At 45.8% G+C, this 23,501-nt stretch overlaps 1 protein-coding gene across 1 annotated transcript in view; it reads left to right on the top strand.

Moving 5' to 3' along the window:
* The first annotated feature begins 12,524 nt into the window (after positions 1 to 12,524).
* LOC115189569 (probable JmjC domain-containing histone demethylation protein 2C) overlaps positions 12,525 to 23,501 on the top strand; it is a 52,414-nt gene continuing 41,437 nt past the window's right edge. Inside the window, exon 1 of the mRNA XM_029748187.1 lies at positions 12,525 to 12,945. Coding sequence (XP_029604047.1) covers positions 12,784 to 12,945 — 162 coding nt within the window. The 5' untranslated portion in view covers positions 12,525 to 12,783. The remainder of the gene's footprint in view (positions 12,946 to 23,501) is intronic.

The following is a 23,501-nucleotide window of genomic DNA, read 5'->3' as shown; positions in this document are numbered from 1 at the left end:
GCAGAACGGCGCTCCACACCAGGTGACGGAAAATCAAATAGACCTTCCTCCTGCTTTATCTCATTGGACAGACGTGCCTAGTTACACCAATGCCGCATATCTATTGGCTAGTGAAGATGATCCCTGTGAAATATGATAAAATATCTGATTGGTGTAGATTTCCATGCGTGGCGAGTATGAACCAATCACGATACAAAGCGTTGAGAATAGTATTGTTGCTTTACAATGCGCTGTTGTTGTTGCGAGGAAGTACTGTAAAATTACAACCTTATCGGTTAGCAGGGATTTATTTAAAAATAGACAAATTATACTGGATTAATGCACATCACGTAGTTTTCATTTGCAGAGAGAGCACATAATGAGCCATAACACAGAGAGAAACCTATATCTGTAATTATTGGAAAATATTATATGTGTAGAATTTGTCCTTATTAACTGACTTGCCTAGTTAAATAAAAAAAATTTTTTATATATTGATTAATTTCATGCCCTGTACTATAAAGTATTCTTTCTTATACAACACTGTACAAAGTCCAACAACAAAACAATTTGAGGCATTGAGCCGTTTCATAGGGTTTAGAAAATATTATGATATACGCAGTAGAGTAGATCAAGAATAAATCTTTAACATGGTGGATGTTGATTACTACAATCACAGAAAAACAAAATGTCTGGTCAGGTTTCTGATGAACCGTACCATTGTGTTCTGGTCAGTAGCCTACAGATGGGAGATCAGAGGTATAGCAGTACACTGGGAGCCTCCTCTTCCATGCAGTGGATTTAGTCTGTGAACAGGGGAAAGCCCTACAGTGTATTTCAACTCTTTTAAAGAGATAAAAATATAAATGTCCACTCCACTCCACATTGAAGTAAACCCCATCCCATTGGACATGACCTAATCCAATCAACTCCCAGCTACGGGAGACATTCTCCAAATGCACTGCAGAGGACTAATGTAATAAGAGATCATTGTATTAAACCCAAATGGGCTTTCTTCCAAGGTCTTTACTGAGCTCACAATCCTTTTCTACTAATATACAGTGGTGGACTGCTAACTTGCATATTGATAGCCCCTTGTCGGAAAATATAGATGTATTTCTATTTAGTAAATGCTAATGTCCAAGAATGTAGGCAGTCTAATGGCCCACAATGATACATCAACATTAGCATGACAGGAGACTAAACAGACTAAACTCTGATTTTCAGTGGCATGGTGTTCATCACAGTATATTGACTATTTCCTCATGTCATATTGTCAGAGTCTAGGTGATGTGGGTAAGGCGGAATCAGGCGCAGGACACAGAGATGAACCCTCGACCTTCAAGCCCGAAGTCCGGCGCGCTATCGACTGTGCCGCAAAAGCATGCTCAAGCGGCAGAGTCGTTTTCCACGCTTATAAACCCAGGGTCGTTACAATAGTAACTTTACTCAAAAATAATCCTCCAACAAGGAGAACGAAAAAATCCAGAATCACATAAAACGAGACAACTGACAACAATAAACACGCCCAAAACCATGATGGCTCCAGAGGGTTAAATAGGGAAATAATTTAAACGAAATGGGAACCAGGTGTGTACAAGACAGACAAAAACAAATGGAAAAAGAAATGTACATCGGTGGAGGCTAGAAAGCCGGTGACGTCGACCGCCGCCCGAACAAGGAGAGGCACCAACTTCGGCTGAAGTTATGAGACATATAATGTATATCTGGCATCTGATAGAATCTGTGAATTGAACTGTGGACTCCATCCATACAGTGGCAAGAAAAAGTATGTGAACCATTTGGAATTACCTGGATTTCTACATAAATTGGTCATCAAATTTGATCTGATCTTCCATCTAAGTCACAACAATAGACAAACTCAGTCTGTTTAAACTAATAACACACAAACAATTATATATTTTCATGTCTTTATTGAATCCACCATGTAAACGTTCACAGTGCAGGGTGGGAAAAGTATGTGAACCCTTGGATTTAATAACTGGTTGACCCTCCTTTGGCAGCAATAACATCAACCAAACATTTTCTGTAGTTGTGGATCAGACCTGCACAACGGTCGGGAGGAATTTTGGAAAATTCCTCTTCACAAACCTGTTTCAGTTCGGCAATATTTATGGGATGTCTGGTGTGAACCGCTCTCTTGAGGTCAGGCCACAGCATCTCAAATCGGGTTGAGGTCAGGACTCTGACTGCTCCACTCCAGAAGGAGTATTTTTCTTCTGTTGAAGCCATTCTGTTGTTGATTTACTTCTGTGTTTTGGGTCGTTGTCCTGTTGCATCACCCACTTTCTGTTGAGCGTCAATTGGCGGACAGAGAGCCTTACATTCTCCTACAAAATGTCCTAATAAACTTGGGAATTTGTTTTTCCATCGATGATAGCAAGCTGTCCAGGTCCTGAGGCAGCAAAGCAGCCCCAAACCATGATGCTCCCTCCACCATACTTTACAGTTGGAATGAGGTTTTGATGTTGGTGTGCTGTGCCTTTTTTTCTCCACACATAGTGTTGTGTGTTCCTTCCAAACAACTCAACTGTAGTTTCATCTGTCCACAGAATATTTTGCCTGTAGCGCTGTGGAAAATCCAGGTGCACTTTTGCGAACTTCAGACGTGCAGAAATATATTTTTTTCTGGACAGCAGTGTTTTCTTCTATGGTGTCCTCCCATGAACACCATTCTTGTTTAGTGTTTTACGTATCGTAGACTCGTCAACAGAGATGTTAGCATGTTCCAGAGATTTCTGTAAGTCTTTAGCTGACGCTCTAGGATTCTTCTTAACCTCGTTGAGCATTCTGCGCTGTGCTCTTGCAGTCATCTTTCACTTACGGCCACTCCTAGAGAGAGTAGCAACAGTGCTGAACTTTCTCCATTTCTAGACAACATCAAGGCTTTTAGAGATACTTTTCTAACCCTTTCCAGCTTTATGCAAGTCAACCACTCTTAATCTTAGTTCTTCTGAGATCTCTTTTGTTCAAGGTTCACATCAGGCAATGCTTCTTGTGAATAGCAAACTAACATTTTGAGAGTGTTTTTTATAGGGCAAGGCAGCTCGAACCAACATCTCCAATCTCCTCTCATTGATTGGATTCCAGGTTAGTTTACTACTGATTCCAATTAGCTTTTGGAGAAGTCATTAGCCTTTAGAGAAGTCATTAGCCTAGGGATTCACATAGTTTTTCCAACCTACACTGGGAATGTTTAAATGATGTATTCAATATAGACAAGAAAAATACAATAATTTGTGTGTTATTAGTTTAAGCCCACGGTGTTTGTCTATTGTTGTAACTTAGATGAAGATCAGATCAAATTTTATGACCAATTTATGCATAAATCCAAAGGGTTCACATACATTTTCTTGCCGCTGTAGATAATATTAAATGTTATTCATGAACACGCCAGTAGGCTAGAGAGATTCCCCACGGGATCCCTGGTCTCACAAGCGAAACTGAACACAGATACCACATTTGTGCATTGAATAGACAAGGCTTAAACTCTCAATGAACTGCCAGTGTTAATGTTGCTGCACAATGTCAACATTACAAGGCTATTCAAAATGTGGAATCATTACAATAGTGATAAGGATAATGAAATTCCTCTTAAGTCAGACAATTGCATTTTTCTCTGTACTCTACATGCGAGGATTTGATTAATGCATGAAGAAGCAATTGCAGAAAATAATTTAGTGATTGCTTCTGACTGAAAGCATGATGCCACTGAAGGGTCCGATGCCATTTCTAATTGCAATCATTGGTGTTCAAGTTGCTGAAAATTAGACTGGTGGAATTGCCTGCCCTGCTTCGATACATCTCGGCTGGTTGGAGTCCTCTGTTTTCAGGAGGAGAGTGTATCTGGGTCCCAAAAGGCACCCTATTCCCTATATAGTGCACAACGTTTGACCAGGGCCCATAGAGTAGTGCACTATGTAGGGAATAGTGTTCCGTTTTGGCCAAGCAGCACAGTTTAACATCCGTCTCAGGTGATATGTAATTCTATCAGCAGCAGGGTATGTTTCTCCATCCAATCAGCCCTGATCTGAAGGTAACACAAGGCTGATTGGCTCCAGTGGACGGGCTTTACACACAGCGAGACACCTTCTCCTTTATATTACAGGCAGCACAGCACAGCCATAAGGCAAGCCTCAGGGGGGAGCTGTAAAGGGATAAACAGAGAAACACAATAGCACAAAACATATAATAGATTTTTCCCTAAACTGTGGTTGAGCTGCAGCAACAAGAGAAAATAAAGCTTAGATAAAAAAAATGTAAAAAAGCATCAACATAATTTCCTACATTTAAAATATCTATTGTCTTATGCATTGTATTTGATATCTGTCAAGTTATTATCAAAATATAACCGTACATCACTAATATTCAATATAATAATACATCATTTTATTTTTTTGGGACAAATGTACATAATGTTTCTGCCGCCGTCTCTTATGACCGAAAAGAGCCTCTAGATATCAGTACAGTGATTACTCACCTCATATTGAAGGAAACATTTTGTCTTTAACGAGTCAGACGAAAGGGATTTACTCCAGACACTCGACAAGGCCCTCATCCCCGTCATTCGCAGGAGAAAAAGACGGAGGTATCGAGGACGAAGTTCGGGGTGCCATGTAAGGATCCGGCAACGAGTGGGTCATTTGCCTTTATCATCAGTCCTATTAGCCAATGTACAATCATTGGATAATAAAACAGGCAAACTACAAGCACGCATATCCTACCAACGGGACATTTAAAAACGGCAATATCTTATGTTTCACCGAGTTGTGGCTGAACGACGACATGAATAACACAGCTGGCGGGATTTACACTGTATCGGCAGGATAGAACAGCAGCTCTGGTAAGACAAGGGGTTGGCGGTCTATGTATATTGGTAAACAACAGCTGGTACACGATATCTAAGGAAGTATCAAGGTTTTGCTCGCCTGAGGTAGAGTATCTCATGATAAGCTGCAGACCACACTATTTACCAAGAAAGTTTTCATCTATGTTCTTCGTAGCTGTCTATTTACCACCACAAACCGATACTGGCACCAAAACCGCACTCAACGAGCTGTATAAGGCCATAAACAAACAGGAAAACGCTCATCTAGAGGCAGCGCTCCTAGTGGCCGGGGACTTTAATGCAGGGAAACTTAAATCCGTTTGACCTAATTTCTACCATGGTAAATGTGCAACCAGAAGGAAGAAAACTCTCGACCACCTTTACTCCACACACAGAGATGCGTACAAAGCTCTCCATCACCCTCCATTTGGCAAATCTGACCATAATTCTATCCTCCTGATTCCTGCTTACAATAAAAAACTAAAGCAGGAAGCACCAGCAACTCGGTCAATAAAAAAGTGGTCAGGGCCAACCAGGCAGGATATAACCCCACCCACTTTGCCAAAGCACAGCCCCCACACCATTAGAGGGATATCTTCAAACCACCAACTTACTACCCTGAGACAAGGCTGAGTACAGCCCACGAAGATCTCCCCCACGGCATAACCCAAGGGGGGGGGGCGCCAACCCACACAAGTGACGCACCCCTCCCAGAGACGGTATGGAAGAGCACCAGTAAGCCCGTGACTCAGCCCCCATAATAGGGTTAGAGGCAGAGAATCCTGGTGGAGAGAGGGGAGCCGGCCAGGCAGAGACAGCAGGGGCGGTTCGTCACTCCAGTGCCTTTCCGTTCACCTTCACACTCCTGGGCCAGACTACACTCAATCATAGGACCTACTAAAGAGATGAGTCTTCAATAAAGACTTAAAGGTCGAGACCAAGTCTGCTTCTCTCACATGGATAGCCAGACCATTCCATAAAAATGGAGCTCTATAGGAGAAAGCCCTGCCTCCAGCTGTTTGCTTAGAAATTCTAGGGACAGTAAGGAGGCCTGCGTCTTGTGACCGTAGGGTACATGTAGGTATGTACGGCAGGACCAAATCGGAGAGATAGGTAGGAGCAAGCCAATGTAATGTTTTGTAGGTTAGCAGTAAAACCTTGAAATCAGACCTAGCTTTAACAGGAGGCCAGTGTAGAGGGGCTAGCACTGGAGTAATATGATTACATTTTTTTGGTTCTAGTCAAGATTCTAGCAGCCGTGTTTAGCGCTAACAGATTTTTTGAAATGTTACGAAGATGAAAAAGAGCTGTCCTTCAAATAGTCTTGATATGATCGTTAAAAGAGAGATCAGGGTCCAGAGTAACGCCAAAGTCTTTCACAGTTTTTATTTGAGACAACTGTACAACCATCCAGATTAATTGTCAGATTCAACAGAAGATCTCTTTGTTTCCTGGGACCTAGAACTAGCATCTCTGTTTTGTCTGAGTTTAAAAGCAGAAAGTTTGCAGCCATCCACTTCCTTATGTCTGAAACAAAGGCTTCCAGGGAGGGCAATTTTGCGGTTTCACCATGTTTCACCTAAATGTACGGCTGTGTATCGTCCGCATAGCAGTCAAAGTTAACATTATGTTTCCGAATATGTAGTGAAAACAATAGTGATCCTAAAACGGAAACTTGAGGAACACCGAAACTTACAGTTGATTTGTCAGAGGACAAATCTTCCACAGAGACAAACTGATATCTTTCCGACAGATAAGATCTAAACCAGGCCAGAACTTGTCCGTGTAGACCAATTTGGGCTTCCAATCTCTCCAAAAGAATGTGGTGATCAATGGTATCAAAAGCGGCACTAATGTCTAGGAGCACGAGAACAGGTGCAGAGCCTCGGTCTGACGCCATTAAAAGGTAATTCACCACCTTCACGAGTGCAGTCTCAGTGCTATGATGGGGTCTAAAACCAGACTGAAGCATTTCATATACTGCGCAACAGCTTTTTCGAAAAGTTTTGAGAGCAATGTGAGATTTGATATAGGCCGATAGTTTTTTATACTTCTTGGGTCAAGGTTTGGTTTTTTCAAGAGAAGCTTTATTACTGCCACTTTTAGTGAGTTTGGTACACATCCTGTGGATAGAGAGCCGTTTATTATGTTCAACATAGGAGGGCCAAGCACAGGAAGCAGCTCTTTCAGTAGTTTAGTTGGAATAGGGTCCAGTATGCTGCTGGAAGGTTTAAAGGCCATGACTATTTTCATCAATGTGTCAAGAGATATAGGATTAAAAAACTTGAGCGTCTCCCTCGATCCTAGGTCCTGGCAGTGTTGTGCAGACTCAGGACAACTGAGCTTTGGAGAAATAGGCAAATTTAAAGGATCATGATCTTTTCATCAAAGAATTTGATGAATTTATCACTACTGAAGTGAAAGCCATCCTCTCTTGGGGAATGCTGCTTTTTAGTTCGCTTTGCGACAGTATCAAAAATACATGCTGGATTGTTCTTATTCTCCTCAATTAAGTTGGAAAAATAGGATGATCGAGAAGCAGTGAGGGCTCTTTGATACTGCACGGTACTGTCTTAACAAGCTAGTCGGAAGACTTCCAGTTTGGTGTGGCGCCATTTCCGTTCTAATTTTCTGGAAGCTTGCTTCAGGGCTCTGGTATTTTCTATATACCAGGGAGCTAGTTTCTTATGAAAAATGTTTTTTGTTTTTAGGGGTGCGACTGCATCTAGGGCATTACGCAAGGTTAAATTTAGTTCCTCAGTTAGGTGGTTAACTGATTTTTGTACTCCTACATCCTTGGGTAGGTGGAGGGAGTCTGGAAGGGCAACTAGGAATCTTTGGGTTGTATTTATAGCACAGCTTTTGATGATCCTTGGTTGGGGTCTGAGCAGATTATTTGTTGCGATTGCAAACTTAATAAATTGGTGGTCCAATAGTCCAGGATTATGACGAAAAACATTAAGATCCACAATATTTATTCCACGGGACAAAACTAGGTCCAGAGTTTGACTGTGGCAGTTAGTAGGTCCGGAGACATGTTGGACAAAACCCACTGTCATGACGTTGGCCTGTGGATAAGGTTTATGACCCCTCCCCCATAAATACCTTTCTCCCTTTCCTCTCTTGACTCTACTGAAGGACTCTTGAAAAGTCTTTGTTAAACATAGAGAGTCTGGGAACATCAAAAGGTGGGGGGAAAGGAACCATATTTCGGTAATAGAACCAGTTGAAAATATGCGTTGGTACTTAATGAATATGATGTCTGTTCTGTTGTCATCTGAGACATTATGACTGATGACAGGACGACATAAACTGTATCTGGGAAAGTCTACACATTATAGTTATCAGATTCACATGGAATTGTTTGTAACGGCTGTCGGAAGAGAGAGTAGACCAAGGTGCAGCGGAGTTAGTGTTCATCTTGAAATTTAATTCGAACAAAGAGAACACTACAAAAATGAACAAAACACGACAGCAAAACAGTCCTGTTAGGAAACACTCTAAACAGAAACAATCCCCCACAAAACCCAAAGGAAAAACAGGCTCCTTATGTGTGACTCCCAATCAGCAACAACGAACTACAGCTGTGCCTGATTGGGAGCCACACACGGCCCAAAACAAAGAAATACAAAAACATAGAAAAATGAACATAGAACGCCTACCCAATGTAACACCCTGGCCTAACCAAAATAAAGAACAAAAACCCCTCTCTATGGCCAGGGCGTTACATTGTTGTGCAATTTAAATGTTTAAATATGAAACTATTTGTGAAAAGATGAAATATAATTTTAGCTTCCAAATGAGAGAATTGGGATTTCATAAGGTTAGAGCTCTGCTCAATCAGTGGCCCGCCCCTGTGAAGAGACATTGGTTATAAACTATGAAACACACCCTTCTCTCCCTCCACTATATAAGCCCTTGACGAAAATGTAACCTCCTGTTCTGGGTACATTAGGGTGACGGTCCGATGTCAGAAGGATTCAGATAATAAACTGTTCCGGGTACATTAGGGCGACGGTCCGATGTCAGAAGGATTCAGATAATAAGCTGTTCCGGGTACATTAGGGCGACGGTCCGATGTCAGAAGGATTCAGATAATAAGCTGTTCCGGGTACATTAGGGCGACGGTCCGATGTCAGAAGGATTCAGATAATAAGCTGTTCCGGGTACATTAGGGCGACGGTCCGATGTCAGAATGATTCAGATAATAAGCTGTTCCGGGTACATTAGGGCGACGGTCCGATGTCAGAAGGATTCAGATAATAAGCTGTTCCGGGTACATTAGGGCGACGGTCCGATGTCAGAAGGACTCAGGTAATAAGCTGTTCCGGGTACATTAGGGCGACGGTCCGATCTCAGAAGGATTCAGATAATAAGCTGTTCCGGGTACATTAGGGCGACGGTCCGATGTCAGAAGGATTCAGATAATAAGCTGTTCCGAGGACGTGAGGACGATGGTTCCACGTTAAAAGGACTAACATGTCAACTACAGAACTAAGCCAACCTCAGCGTGAGCTTTGGTTGCGAATGGTATGAACTTTGAGCTCTTATTCACTCCAGAAGTGATACCTCCTAGCCGTTGAGTTAGCAGCGGCCGCTGTTAACGTGGGATAGGAAAGGACGGACAAAGGATCTGTCTAACAAACAACACGATACTACCAAGTATCCAGTTTACCACCTGAGACACTCTTCAAAGGACAAGGAAGATCTCTGTTGGGCAACACAGCCAGCATCTACGACCAACCTACCGAAGCTCAGAGTAAATATTTATTGCATTTTCCTTTTCCAGAAGGGGGGTAATTTAGAATGCATAAGATACTGTATTTACGATAGCATAGCTTCTCCCTTTGTTCCTCAGTCTTCCCGCTCTTTCACTCAAACCCAACCCCCTTTCCTTTGTGTAACCAGCCGTCACGTCAGCTCCGTCCACCAGGAATGTTTTCTGTATGACATAATTTGCATTCTGTGTATATGTAATTCTGTGTGATTATTTAGTAAATAATATGTAATTCTGTGTGATTATTTAGTAAATAAATAATTAAACCAAAGTTTGTATTGCTGATTCAACTTGTTAGCCAGGGTTCGTGAAGATGACCAAGAATTTACAACTTTCAGATGAGACTGAAATAAGGTGACGATTAATATTGACTGCTATTGATGTAAAATATTATTAGGTCTTTTAGAGTTTATTCGGAAGATAACAGCTCTATAAACACTCTTTCGTGGTGCCCCGACTTTCTAGTTAATTACATTTACATGATTAGCTTAATCAGGTAATATTAATTAAAGAGAAAGGATTTTATAGAATAGCATGTTATATCACTTAATACAGCATAGCCAAAGACAAGACACCACTGAGTTGATGATGGCTGGTGAAGCAGATGCTACGCTACAGGACTGTGTTTCTAGCACAAAGTGGAATATGTTCCGGGATTCCTCCGATGGCATTGAGGAGTACACCACATCATTCACTGGCTTCATCAATAAGCGCATCGATGACGTTGTCCCCACAGTGATTGTACATACATACCCCAACCAGAAGCCATGTATTACAGGCAACATCCGCACTGAGCTAAAGGGTAGAGCTGCCGCTTTCAAGGAGCGGGACTCTAACCCGGAAGCTTATAAGAAATCCCGCTATGCCCTCTGATGAACCATCAAACAAGCAAAGCTATAATACAGGACTAAGACGGAATCGAACTACACCAGCTCCAACGCTCGTCGGATGTGACAGCGCTTGCAAACTATTACAGACTACAAAGGGAAGCACAGCCGAGAGCTGCCCAGTGACACGAACCTACCAGACAAACAAAATTACTTCTATGCTCGCTTCAAGAAAAGTAACACTGAAACACGCATGAGAGCATCAGCTGTTCCGAACGACTGTGTGATCACGTTCTCCGTAGCCGATGTGAGTAAGAGCTTTAAACAGGTCAACATTCACAAGGTCGCAGGGCCAGACGGATTACCAGGACGTGTACTCCGAGCATGCGCTGACCAACTGGCAAGTGTCTTCACTGACATTTTCAACCTCTCCCTGTCTGAGTCTGTAATACCAACATGTTTTAAGCAGACCAGCATAGTCCCTGTGCCCAAGAACACTAAGGTAACCTGCCTAAATGACTATCGACCTGTAGCACTCACGTCTGTAGCCATGAAGTGCTTTGAAAGGCTGGTCATGGCTCACATCAACACCATCATCCCAGAAATCCTAGACCCACTGCAATTTGCATACCGCCCCAACAGATCCATAAGATGATACAATCTCTATTGCACTCCACACTGCCCTTTCCCACCAGGACAAAAGGAACACCTATGTGAGAATGCTGTTCATTGACTACAGCTCAGCGTTCAACACCATAGAGCCCTCAAAACTCATCACTAAGCTAAGGACCCTGGGACTAAACACCTCCCTCTGCAACTGGATCCTGGACTTCCTGACGGGCCGCCCCCGGGTGGTAAGGGTAGGTAACAACACATCAGCCATGCTGATCCTCAACACAGGAGCCCCTCAGGGGTGCATGTTCAGTCCCCTCTTGTACTCCCTGTTCACCCACGACTGCACGGCCAGGCACGACTCCAACACCATCATTAAGTTTGCTGATGACACAACAGTGGTAGGCCTGATCACCGACAATGATGAGACGGCCTATAGGGAGGAGGTCAGAGACCTTGCCGTGTGGTGCCAGGACAACAACCTCTCACTCAACGTGATCAAGACACAGGAGATGATTTTGGACTACAGGAAAAGGAGGACCGAGCACACACCCATTCTCATCAACTGGGCTGTAGTGGAGCAGGTTGAGAGCTTCAAGTTCCTTGGTGTCCACATCACCAACAAACTATCATGGTCCAAGCACACTAAGACAGTCATTAAGAGGGCACGACAAAACCTATTCCCTCTCAGGAGACTGAAAAGATTTGGCATGGGTCCTCAGACCCTCGAAAGGTTTCACAGCTGCACCATCGAGAGCATCCTGACTGGTTGCATCACTGCCTGGTATGGCAACTGCTCGACCTCCAACCGCAAGGCACTGCAGAGGGTAGTGCGTACGGCTTAGTACATCACTGGGGCCAATCTACCTGCCATCCAGGACCTCTATTCCAGGCGGTGTCAGAGGAAGGCCCAAAGAAATTGCCAAAGACAACAGCCACCCTAGTCATAGGCTGTTCTCTCTGCTACCGTACGGCAAGCGGTACCGGAGTGCCAAGTCTAGGTCCAAGAGGCTTCTCAACAGCTTCTACCCCCAAGCCATAAGACCCCTGAACAGCTAATCAAAATGCTATTTGCATTGCCCATCCCCCCTTTTACGCTGCTGCTATTCTCTGTTGCATAGTCACTTTAACTCTACCCATATGTCCATATTACTGCAATTACCTTGACTAATCGGTGTCCCCAGCATATTGACTCTGTACTGGTACCCCTATACATAGCCTGGCTATTGTTATTGTACTGCTGCTCTCTAATTATTTGTTACTTTTATTTCTTATTTTTTACTTATCTATTTATTTTATTTTTTTACGTAACACGTATTTTTCTTAATAAAATTGCATTGTTGGTTAAAAAGGCTTGTAAGTAAGCATTTCACTGTAAGGTAACAGTGGTAGAGAATGGATCTGTGTCTGGCGGATGGAGAAGTCTGCTACTGCGGTTTTCCACGGTTGTCTGCCTCGGGGAGCGGAGGGATACCCTGTTTTACCATGGCAGTGATGTGTTCCAGTGTTCATTTCCACGGAGCTGAAGAACGACTGTTTACGGGTGGACACGGCAAGGAATTTAAATCCCCCGGCTTGTTGCGCTACACTTTTAAAAGACCAAATAACACTTTTAGTTGATTTGTTTCATTTTTGTTTGGTTGGATTATTTAGTACAGTTTAATGTAGTACATGTCAGATCGATAGGGCGTCGGTGTTCAAGTTTTCGAGGGGGGTTTTTGTTTTTCCGCTCTCAGTGGATGGCCATGGCGGTGGAAACGCGACCGGAGCTGGTTGGGAAACGGTTCCTCTGTGTCAGTGGAGACGAGCCGCTGGATCTCGGGGATATCGGGCGCTGGGGCTGGCGAGCTGGGGTCATCCGAGCCGTTACTCACCGAGACAACAACAATTCAGAGTTAACGGTAAGGAATTATATTCTTTTTTTTTAATGGTTTGTCTGACTGTAGGACGGATGAGGCATTTGGTGTTGGTTTGGCTTTGGAAAACTGAAGTTAGCTGCTTAACGTCGTTAGCTTGCTGGTTTTCAGTCGCTATTGGCATATAGTTATAACAAATACATAGCTAATGTATCTTGTATGAAGTAAATTTAGCTTTGTATCCTTTATAATTTATATTTGTCAGTAACGTCAGACGTTAGTCTTGAGCTATCTAACGTTAGCTAGTTAAGCTAACGTTATCTGGCCGTTAGGGCGCTTGTCAGCAATGTCAGAGAATTGTAAGAGCAAATAAACCCGAGATAGCTAGCAGAGATAGCTGGGCCCGGTTTCCCATAAAAAAATCATATTAATGTTAAATGTAATAGTCAGAACCATTGAGCTGTGATTTAAATTAGCTAGCTAGCTAGCTAGCTAGCCAACGACGAGTCGACCGTTGAATACACAGCTCGAGCGACCCGTTCCAGGATTTAAACATCAAGGCTGAAATTCCATGACTTGTACAGTAATTAGCTAGAAGCTAAAGTGCATATTAACTCCTGGCATGGACACCAGTTGTATAGAGGACAAAACATTTACAATGTGCTTAATAAATAGGTAAATCATTCCAGATTTGTCCTAAATCACAGGGTCCATGTAAAACAAATAAAACCCACTATCGTTTTTGTTGTTGTTGCCAGATTACTAATGCTAAGTGCAGCAGTGTTGCTAATGTAGCCTACATAAATACTGTCTGACAGTTAGCCAGTAGTGTTGCTAATGTAGCCTACATAAATACTGTCTGACAGTTAGCCAGCAGTGTTGCTAATGTAGCCTACATAAATACTGTCTGACAGTTAGCCAGCTAAATGGATAGTTGCATTTACATTGGCCTCGTTTTATTAGCCAGGAATGAACAGCTGAGTGAACACAAGGATTTAACATTAGATCATCATGTCACACACAACAGCCATTGTACTAGTGTCAGTAGCTAGAATAGCAACACAATTACACTAAAAAGCTCGCCTGCTACTGCTGTAATTAACGTAGCTTGGTCAATGCACTATTTTCTTAGAAAATTGACTGCCTTTACTGGTCTTTACCTTGTTTTTACGCTCATAATCTGTATTTGATTTTTGGATGACCAAAAAATGCATTATCGTTTAGAAATAATTTGACTATGGCACCAAGATGACTATCAATAATGAGCTATATCATATTAGTGAGCGCAATTTAATATGCAAGACAAGCATGAATACATGAAGGGAAGTACATTCCAGTGTCCTGCATTGTAGTTGTCAGTCAGTGTCTATAGAAGTGCAGGCGAGGAGTTAAAAGTCCAGCGGCAGCATGACTCTCTATATGCATCAACAATGCAGAACCTCTTTTGGATTGAGATGAATGGAGTAGGGTCGTGGTGCAGGCAGCCAATTGAGATGAATGGTGCAGGGCCGTGGTGCAGGCAGCCCATTGAGATGAATGGTGCAGGGCCGTGGTGCAGGCAGCCCATTGAGGTGAATGGTGCAGGGCCGTGGTGCAGGCAGCCCATTGAGATGAATGGTGCAGGGCCGTGGTGCAGGCAGCCCATTGAGGTGAATGGTGCAGGGCCGTGGTGCAGGCAGCCCATTGAGGTGAATGGTGCAGGGCCGTGGTGCAGGCAGCCCATTGAGATGAATGGTGCAGGGCCGTGGTGCAGGCAGCCCATTGAGGTGAATGGTGCAGGGCCGTGGTGCAGGCAGCCCATTGAGGTGAATGGTGCAGGGCCGTGGTGCAGGCAGCCCATTGAGGTGAATGGTGCAGGGCCGTGGTGCAGGCAGCCCATTGAGGTGAATGGTGCAGGGCCGTGGTGCAGGCAGCCCATTGAGATGAATGGTGCAGGGCCGTGGTGCAGGCAGCCCATTGAGGTGAATGGAGTGGTGCAGGCAGCCCATTGAGATGAATGGTGTAGGGCCGTGGTGCAGGCAGCCCATTGAGATGAATGGTGCAGGCAGCCCATTGAGATGAATGGTGAAGGGCCGGGGTGCAGGCAGCCCATTGAGATGAATGGTGCAGGGCCGTGGTGCAGGCAGCCCATTGAGATGAATGGTGCACGGCCGTGGTGCAGGCAGCCCATTGAGATGAATGGTGCAGGCAGCCCATTGAGATGAATGGTGCAGGCAGCCCATTGAGATGAATGGAGTAGGGCCGTGGTGCAGGCAGCCCATTGAGATGAATGGTGCAGGCAGCCCATTGAGATGAATGTAGTGGTATAGGCAGCCCATTGAGATGAATGGAGTGGTGCAGGCAGCCCATTGAGATGAATGGTGCAGGCCGTGGCGCAGGCAGCCCATTGTATTTCTCAGTGTGTACTGTACAGTATGATAGTTTGTTTTCAGGCATGTGGCCTGAGGGCACCAATTGGAGCAGGCAGAGAGAGCTGCTAATCAGCACTAACTGACTGGGCCTTGGGAAAGAATTTTCCACTGTGAATAGAGGCCCTGTCTGGCTGTGTGTTGCTGAGTTGGGAATCTGTAAACGTGTAGCTAGCTAGGCTGTTACACACCGTTGTGCCAACAATAGCTTCTATAAGTCTTTGGTTCAGAGTACTGTGTGTGTGTGGAGGGAGAATTAACATGCCGTACTGTATGGTTTTTAGGAGTAGGATCTGAACACAAACACCTTGTCTACACTCATTCATTCTTATCACTGTAAAACAATACTGCATGTAGGCCAGCTAGTTGTTTTAATGACCTTTTGTTTCAGAGAGAATACACCAAACATTTTACCCTGACAATAACGGTACTTGAAATGAACATGTTATTTTGTTGCCCTAGGAGACAGAATGTAACATGAGACTGGTGGTGGCCAGCAGCGCCCCCTCCCCCACCAATACCACAACATAAGGCAGCCATGTCTGTGTTCTATGACAGTCGGCTCTCTCTGGTTTTCAGATTGCAAAGCCGGGGTTCCGGACTCCTGTCAGGAGGCCGAGCCTGGGTTCCGGGCTCCTGTCAGGAGGCCGAGCCTGGGTTCCGGGCTCCTGTCAGGAGGCCGAGCCGGGGTTCCGGGCTCCTGTCAGGAGGCCGAGCCGGGGTTGGCCGAGCCGGGGTTCCGGGCTCCTGTCAGGAGGCCGAGCCGGGGTTGAGGCCGAGCCGGGGTTGAGCCGGGGTTCCGGGCTCCTGTCAGGAGGCCGAGCCGGGAGCCGGGTTCTGGACTAGGCTAGCACTACATTTCCACAGCTGGTGATTACCAGACAATGCCTTTCTAATAGTTCTCCTAGATTAAATCCCTAACTTCTAAAATAGGATAGGTCATGAAAATAGCATTTATTATTTAATATAGTGTTGGGGAAAATATGTTGACATGATTCCTACTACTGCCAGTACAGCCCTGGTAATCAGTAATTAACGCTCTGTCCCTCTTCACCAGATTCTAACGTTTTGTTTCAGACAGTTGAAGGACACTATGAAGACAGACAGAAATAGAGAACTGAAAACAAAGCATAGTATAAACATCAAGACATGTCTTTCACAATACACGCTCTTCAAATGTCTGCATAGCCCCACCCTCTGCAGTGAAGAGTTTAATTAGTGTAACCGTGGGAAGGAATTGATTGTTTGGATAAACAGTAACTCTGTGTGCTGCCGTAACTGTGTGTAAATCCATAAATACCTTTTTTAAACACGTCCTCCTTTAAAGAACCTGTTTAGTTATCTTGGTAGGCTGTAGACCAGGTGGTCTCAGTAACCTGGAGTTTGACCCACTTCCTGTTTCCAGTCAGATACATGTTGGAATCATTGGGTCCTGTTGAGTTGGCCAGTAGATGGAAACATGCGTTTGATGTCGTAGGACTATAGAGCTTTATTTACACCTCTACTGCTTGTTTCAGACGTCTACTAGTGGTTTCTAGAATGTCTCAGAAATCTACTGGACTAAATGTTTCTGATTCAAGTTGCTATTGTCTTATTTACTGTTGGTACACTGTTGGTACATAGTATTAATTAACATAATGGTTCTTTAAAACCTGCCCTAGACATTGTACTTTCCTGACAGTGTATTACTCTGCCTGTCGATTGGCCTTGGTTATTCTGTAGCAGTGTGAGTCACTGGCTTGGTACTTTGATATTTCAGACAGCAGAGTTCTCATTAGGAGTGGGTTTACCGAGAGAGGGAGAGGGAGAGGGAGAGGGAGAGGGAGAGGGAGAGGGAGAGAGAGGGAGAGAGAGGGAGAGAGAGGGAGAGAGAGGGGGAGAGAGAGAGAGAGAGAGAGAGAGAGAGAGAGGGAGAGAGAGAGAGAGAGGGAGAGAGGGAGAGAGAGGGAGAGAGAGGGAGAGAGAGGGAGAGAGAGAGAGAGAGAGAGAGAGAGGGAGAGAGAGGGAGAGAGAGGGGAGAGAGAGAGAGAGAGAGAGAGAGAGAGAGAGAGAGAGAGAGAGAGAGACTCTTTCACCAATGGCTGGACTGTATCCCACAGCGGCTTAGCCATGTGAATGACAGTTCCTCTGAGTTCACCAGCTCCAAGTTGCTTAACATCTTCCCTGCTCCACATCAGGACACAATCAGATCCTATTTAACACGGTCTGTTCTGCACTCTTAGACATATTAACCTAATGAGAAGGACAAAGGCCAGTGTTGGATATAGCCTCAAGCTAGAGTATTTATGGTATGTTTTATCGTATAGGCTAGCCGACATGTCATGTATCGTCTGTGTTTGTTGACTGATATAAAGGATTGCTACGTCATGTAAGGCCAACCTTCATCATTTACACTTCTGTTTTTCACATGATTTCTCTCCTTTCCTCCAGAAAATACCTGCTTATCACCCTGTGGTCTTTATGCCCAGTTAGTAGGCTGTGTTTTCCTCTGTACTGACCCTGTTCTCTCTGAGACGGCCCAGTCTGCCCAGACCTTCCAACCCCATCTCTGTACTGACCCTGTTCTCTCTGAGACGGCCCAGTCTGCCCAGACCTTCCAACCCCATCTCTGTACTGACCCTGTTCTCTCTGAGATGGCCCAGTCTGCCCAGACCTTCCAACCCCGTCTCTGTACTGACCCTGTTCTCTCTGAGACGGCCCAGTCTGCCCAGACCTTCCAACCCCATCTCTGTACTGACCCTGTTCTCTCTGAGATGGCCCAGTCTGCCCAGACCTTCCAACCCCGTCTCTGTACTGACCCTGTTCTCTCTGAGACGGCCCAGTCTGCCCAGACCTTCCAACCCCATCTCTGTACTGACCCTGTTCTCTCTGAGACGGCCCAGTCTGCCCAGACCTTCCAACCCCATCTCTGTACTGACCCTGTTCTCTCTGAGACGGCCCAGTCTGCCCAGACCTTCCAACCCCATCTCTGTACTGACCCTGTTCTCTCTGAGATGGCCCAGTCTGCCCAGACCTTCCAACCCCGTCTCTGTACTGACCCTGTTCTCTCTGAGACGGCCCAGTCTGCCCAGACCTTCCAACCCCATCTCTGTACTGACCCTGTTCTCTCTGAGACGGCCCAGTCTGCCCAGACCTTCCAACCCCGTCTCTGTACTGACCCTGTTCTCTATGCTCTGCTCTTGTGGAATATGTCCAGATGTCTTTGGTTTAGACCCAACTGTATATTAGTTTTTCAGGACATACTTTCACAAATCAAATAAACGGTATGTTAGTCAAACGTCTCCACTCAAAATGTTTTGGCAGCTGATATTAAAAACACAGTGGTGTTTGAGCCGTTTTCTCTGTGGTGGCAGAGTGTGTATTTGACGAGCCTGCCGGAATGCATCAGTAATTAAACCAACCAGGACCTAAACAAGTTAACTCTTGTTACTTCATGAAGGACACTTGGCTTTGTTTTCATAGTAAATCCAGGTCATCCTTCTGCATGACCAATATCATATCGTTCTGCAGTATTATTTAACTGTAGCAGAACTGAAAATAATTTCCACTTCCTGTTTTATTGCTCCCACTTGTGTATTGCTCAGTCTGTCTGTTTGGAAATATAAGCTAGTCTTTCTGAAGATCCATCAAACCATGTTGTTGTTAGTGTCCTGCCTCTGTCCTGAACGCTGCTTCCCTTCCTGCCGTTAGCATCGTGTATCTCCCCAATGGATCCCTATTCTCTATGTAGTGGACTACTGTTGACCAGGGACCATGGGGTAGTGGACTACTGTTGACCATGGACCATGGGCTAGTGGACTACTGTTGACCATGGACCATGGGCTAGTGGACTACTGTTGACCAGGGACCATGGGCTAGTGGACTACTGTTGACCAGGGGCCGTGGGCTAGTGGACTACTGTTGACCAGGGGCCGTGGGCTAGTGGACTACTGTTGACCAGGGACCGTGGGCTAGTGGACTACTGTTGACCAGGGACCGTGGGCTAGTGGACTACTGTTGACCAGGGACCGTGGGCTAGTGGACTACTGTTGACCAGGGACCGTGGGCTAGTGGACTACTGTTGACCAGGGACCGTGGGCTAGTGGACTACTGTTGACCAGGGACCGTGGGGTAGTGGACTACTGTTGACCAGGGACCGTGGGCTAGTGGACTACTGTTGACCAGGGACCGTGGGCTAGTGGACTACTGTTGACCAGGACCGTGGGCTAGTGGACTACTGTTGACTAGGGCTAGTGGACTACTGTTGACCAGGGACCGTGGGCTAGTGGACTACTGTTGACCAGGGACCGTGGGCTAGTGGACTACTGTTGACCAGGGACCGTGGACTACTGTTGACCAGGGACCGTGGACTACTGTTGACCAGGGACCGTGGACTACTGTTGACCAGGGACCGTGGACTACTGTTGACCAGGGACCGTGGACTACTGTTGACCAGGGACCGCGGGCTAGTGGACTACTGTTGACCAGGGACCGCGGGCTAGTGGACTACTGTTGACCAGGGACCGCGGGCTAGTGGACTACTGTTGACCAGGGACCGCGGGCTAGTGGACTACTGTTGACCAGGGACCGCGGGCTAGTGGACTACTGTTGACCAGGGACCGCGGGCTAGTGGACTACTGTTGACCAGGGACCGCGGGCTAGTGGACTACTGTTGACCAGGGACCGTGGGCTAGTGGACTACTGTTGACCAGGGACCGTGGGCTAGTGGACTACTGTTGACCAGGGACCGTGGGCTAGTGGACTACTGTTGACCAGGGACCGTGGGCTGGTGGACTACTGTTGACCAGGGGCCGTGGGCTGGTGGACTACTGTTGACCAGGGGCCGTGGGCTGGTGGACTACTGTTGACCAGGGGCCGTGGGCTGGTGGACTACTGTTGACCAGGGGCCGTGGGCTAGTGGACTACTGTTGACCAGGGGCCGTGGGCTGGTGGACTACTGTTGACCAGGGGCCGTGGGCTGGTGGACTACTGTTGACCAGGGGCCGTGGGCTGGTGGACTACTGTTGACCAGGGGCCGTGGGCTGGTGGACTACTGTTGACCAGGGGCTGGTGGACTACTGTTGACCAGGGGCTGGTGGACTACTGTTGACCAGGGGCCGTGGGCTGGTGGACTACTGTTGACCAGGGGCCGTGGGCTGGTGGACTACTGTTGACCAGGGGCCGTGGGCTGGTGGACTACTGTTGACCAGGGGCCGTGGGCTGGTGGACTACTGTTGACCAGGGACCATGGGCTAGTGGACTACTGTTGACCAGGGACCATGGGCTAGTGGACTACTGTTGACCAGGGACCATGGGCTGGTGGACTACTGTTGACCAGGGACCATGGGGTAGTGGACTACTGTTGACCAGGGACCATGGGGTAGTGGACTACTGTTGACCAGGGACCATGGGGTAGTGGACTACTGTTGACCAGGGACCGTGGGCTGGTGGACTACTGTTGACCAGGGACCATGGGGTAGTGGACTACTGTTGACCAGGGACCATGGGGGGCGTGGAGGTGCCTGGGGGGGCTGTGAGGTGTCACTGGTTAGCTCACCACTGTACTTCCTTTCACTGACTGGAGGGCCTTCACATGCCATGTGGTGCAATGACCTTGCTGCTTCCTGAAAAGCACACAGGGACATTTTCTATGCTGTGATTTGACATGTTAAAGAGAAGCACACAGGAATTCATACATTCTGTAGTGGGTCTAGCAGTCTGTTTCCAATGGCTTGGTTTCTGTTTTTAACAATGACAGAGACAGATTGTGCTAGTAATATGATTTACTACAGGTCTGACACATCCAAAACTCTTGAATGACAAAGTACCTGTTTCTACTTGCAGGAAGTTATCGTCAGCTCGACAACAACCGGTGAATCTCCTAGGGTTGGTCTGACACACTGGGCCGTATCTGGAGCTCTGTCTAAATATTGACTTAAGGGATTAGTTGGGGGTTGCCCAGCCTCTGCTGTGTGGCATCTATAGTTTGCTGTGGATTAACAATTTGATGCGTTTAGTACAAAGTACTTGTTGACATTGCATCAGTCATTGTGCAGTAGATTTAGGCCAGTAGATTCAGCAAGGTTTTTTTCTTAAAGGAACCCTACCACTTTTTTTCATATAATACCAGTAGTAAAATGTACTACCATAAAGGCCTATCGCTTTATAAAATAATGTCTTATAGGCCTAAATCATTCCTGATTTATTTATTTTTTAAAGTAGGGTTGGGTGCTGTCCGAATTTTCATATCTACTGTCGTCCTCTCATCCTGGGATTTACAGTATTACCGACTTTGTATGCAAGGGGGCGCCAAAAAAAGCGTGAAAGCCCATTGGCCGTCTATTACCAGAATGCTAACAAAATTAGCACAAGTGATAGCGAGTTTCCATGGAGGCTGCTAGCTAGGGTCGCGTTAATGCAGGATTCAGCATTTTTCACACACAAAAAAAGAACGCATAAGAAATAGATACATTTTCTCCATTCTGATGAGAATTCACTAACGGGCATCTATCAGCAGACAAATCAAAGGTTATTTCACATGCACCGAATACAACATGAAATGCTGAATACAACAGGTGTAGGTAGACCTTACCGTGAAATGCTTACTTACAAGCCCTAAACCAACAATGCAGTATTAATAAAACTAAGTGGTAAAAAACAAGAGTAACAATGTGGAGGCTATATACAGGGGGTACCGGTACAGAGTCAATGTGGAGGCTATATACAGGGGGTACCGGTACAGAGTCAATGTGGAGGCTATATACAGGGGGTACCGGTACAGAGTCAATGTGGAGGCTATATACAGGGGGTACCGGTACAGAGTCAATGTGGAGGCTATATACAGGGGGTACCGGTACATAATCAATGTGGAGGCTATATACAGGGGGTACCGGTACATAATCAATGTGGAGGCTATATACAGGGGGTACTGGTACATAATCAATGTGGAGGCTATATACAGGGGGTACCGGTACAGAGTCAATGTGGAGGCTATATACAGGGGGTACCGGTACATAATCAATGTGGAGGCTATATACAGGGGGTACTGGTACATAATCAATGTGGAGGCTATATACAGGGGGTACCGGTACAGAGTCAATGTGGAGGCTATATACAGGGGGTACCGGTACAGAGTCAATGTGGAGGCTATATACAGGGGGTACCGGTACATAATCAATGTGGAGGCTATATACAGGGGGTACTGGTACATAATCAATGTGGAGGCTATATACAGGGGGTACCGGTACAAAGTCAATGTGGAGGCTATATACAGGGGGTACCGGTACAAAGTCAATGTGGAGGCTATATACAGGGGGTACCGGTACAGAGTCAATGTGGAGGCTATATACAGGGGGTACCGGTACAGAGTCAATGTGTGGGGTACAGGTTAGGGGAGGTCATTGAGGTAATATATACAGTACCAGTCAAAAGTTTGGCCATCGACTCATTCAAGGGTTTTTCTTTATTTCTACTGTTTTCTACATTGTAGAATTACAGTGAAGACATCAAAACTATGGTCAGTAATTTAGCTCGTCTGGTAGGGTTGTGTCACTGGGCAGCTTGCAGCTGGGGCTTCCCTTTGTAGTCCGTAATAGTTTCCAGTGCCTTAGACTGCTGCTCTACTCAGGAGGCCTGAAGGGAATCTATAGTTTCACTCCCCCATCACTCTGTTGAAGCAAAAAAACACACTGACTTTCAATAGGACAACACTCCACCCCTGTCAATAGGACAACACTCCACCCCTGTCAATAGGACAACACTCCACCCCTTTCAATAGGACAACACTCCACCCCTGTCAATAGGACAACACTCCACCCCTGTCAATAGGACAACACTCCACCCCTTTCAATAGGACAACACTCCACCCCTGTCAATAGGACAACACACCACCCCTTTCAATAGGACAACACACCACCCCTTTCAAGAGGACAACACACCACCCCTTTCAAGAGGACAACACACCACCCCTTTCAAGAGGACAACACACTCCACCCCTTTCAAGAGGACAACACACCACCCCTTTCAAGAGGACAACACACTCCACCCCTTTCAATAGGACAACACACTCCACCCCTTTCAATAGGACAACACACTCCACCCCTTTCAATAGGACAACACTCCACCCCTGTCAATAGGACAACACTCCACCCCTTTCAATAGGACAACACTCCACCCCTGTCAATAGGACAACACACCACCCCTTTCAAGAGGACA

This window comes from Salmo trutta, unplaced genomic scaffold (genome assembly GCF_901001165.1).
Source record: "Salmo trutta unplaced genomic scaffold, fSalTru1.1, whole genome shotgun sequence".
NCBI classification, from domain to species: domain Eukaryota; kingdom Metazoa; phylum Chordata; class Actinopteri; order Salmoniformes; family Salmonidae; genus Salmo; species Salmo trutta.
Note: the sequence above shows the minus strand (reverse complement) of the source record. Positions and strands in the feature narration are given on the sequence as shown.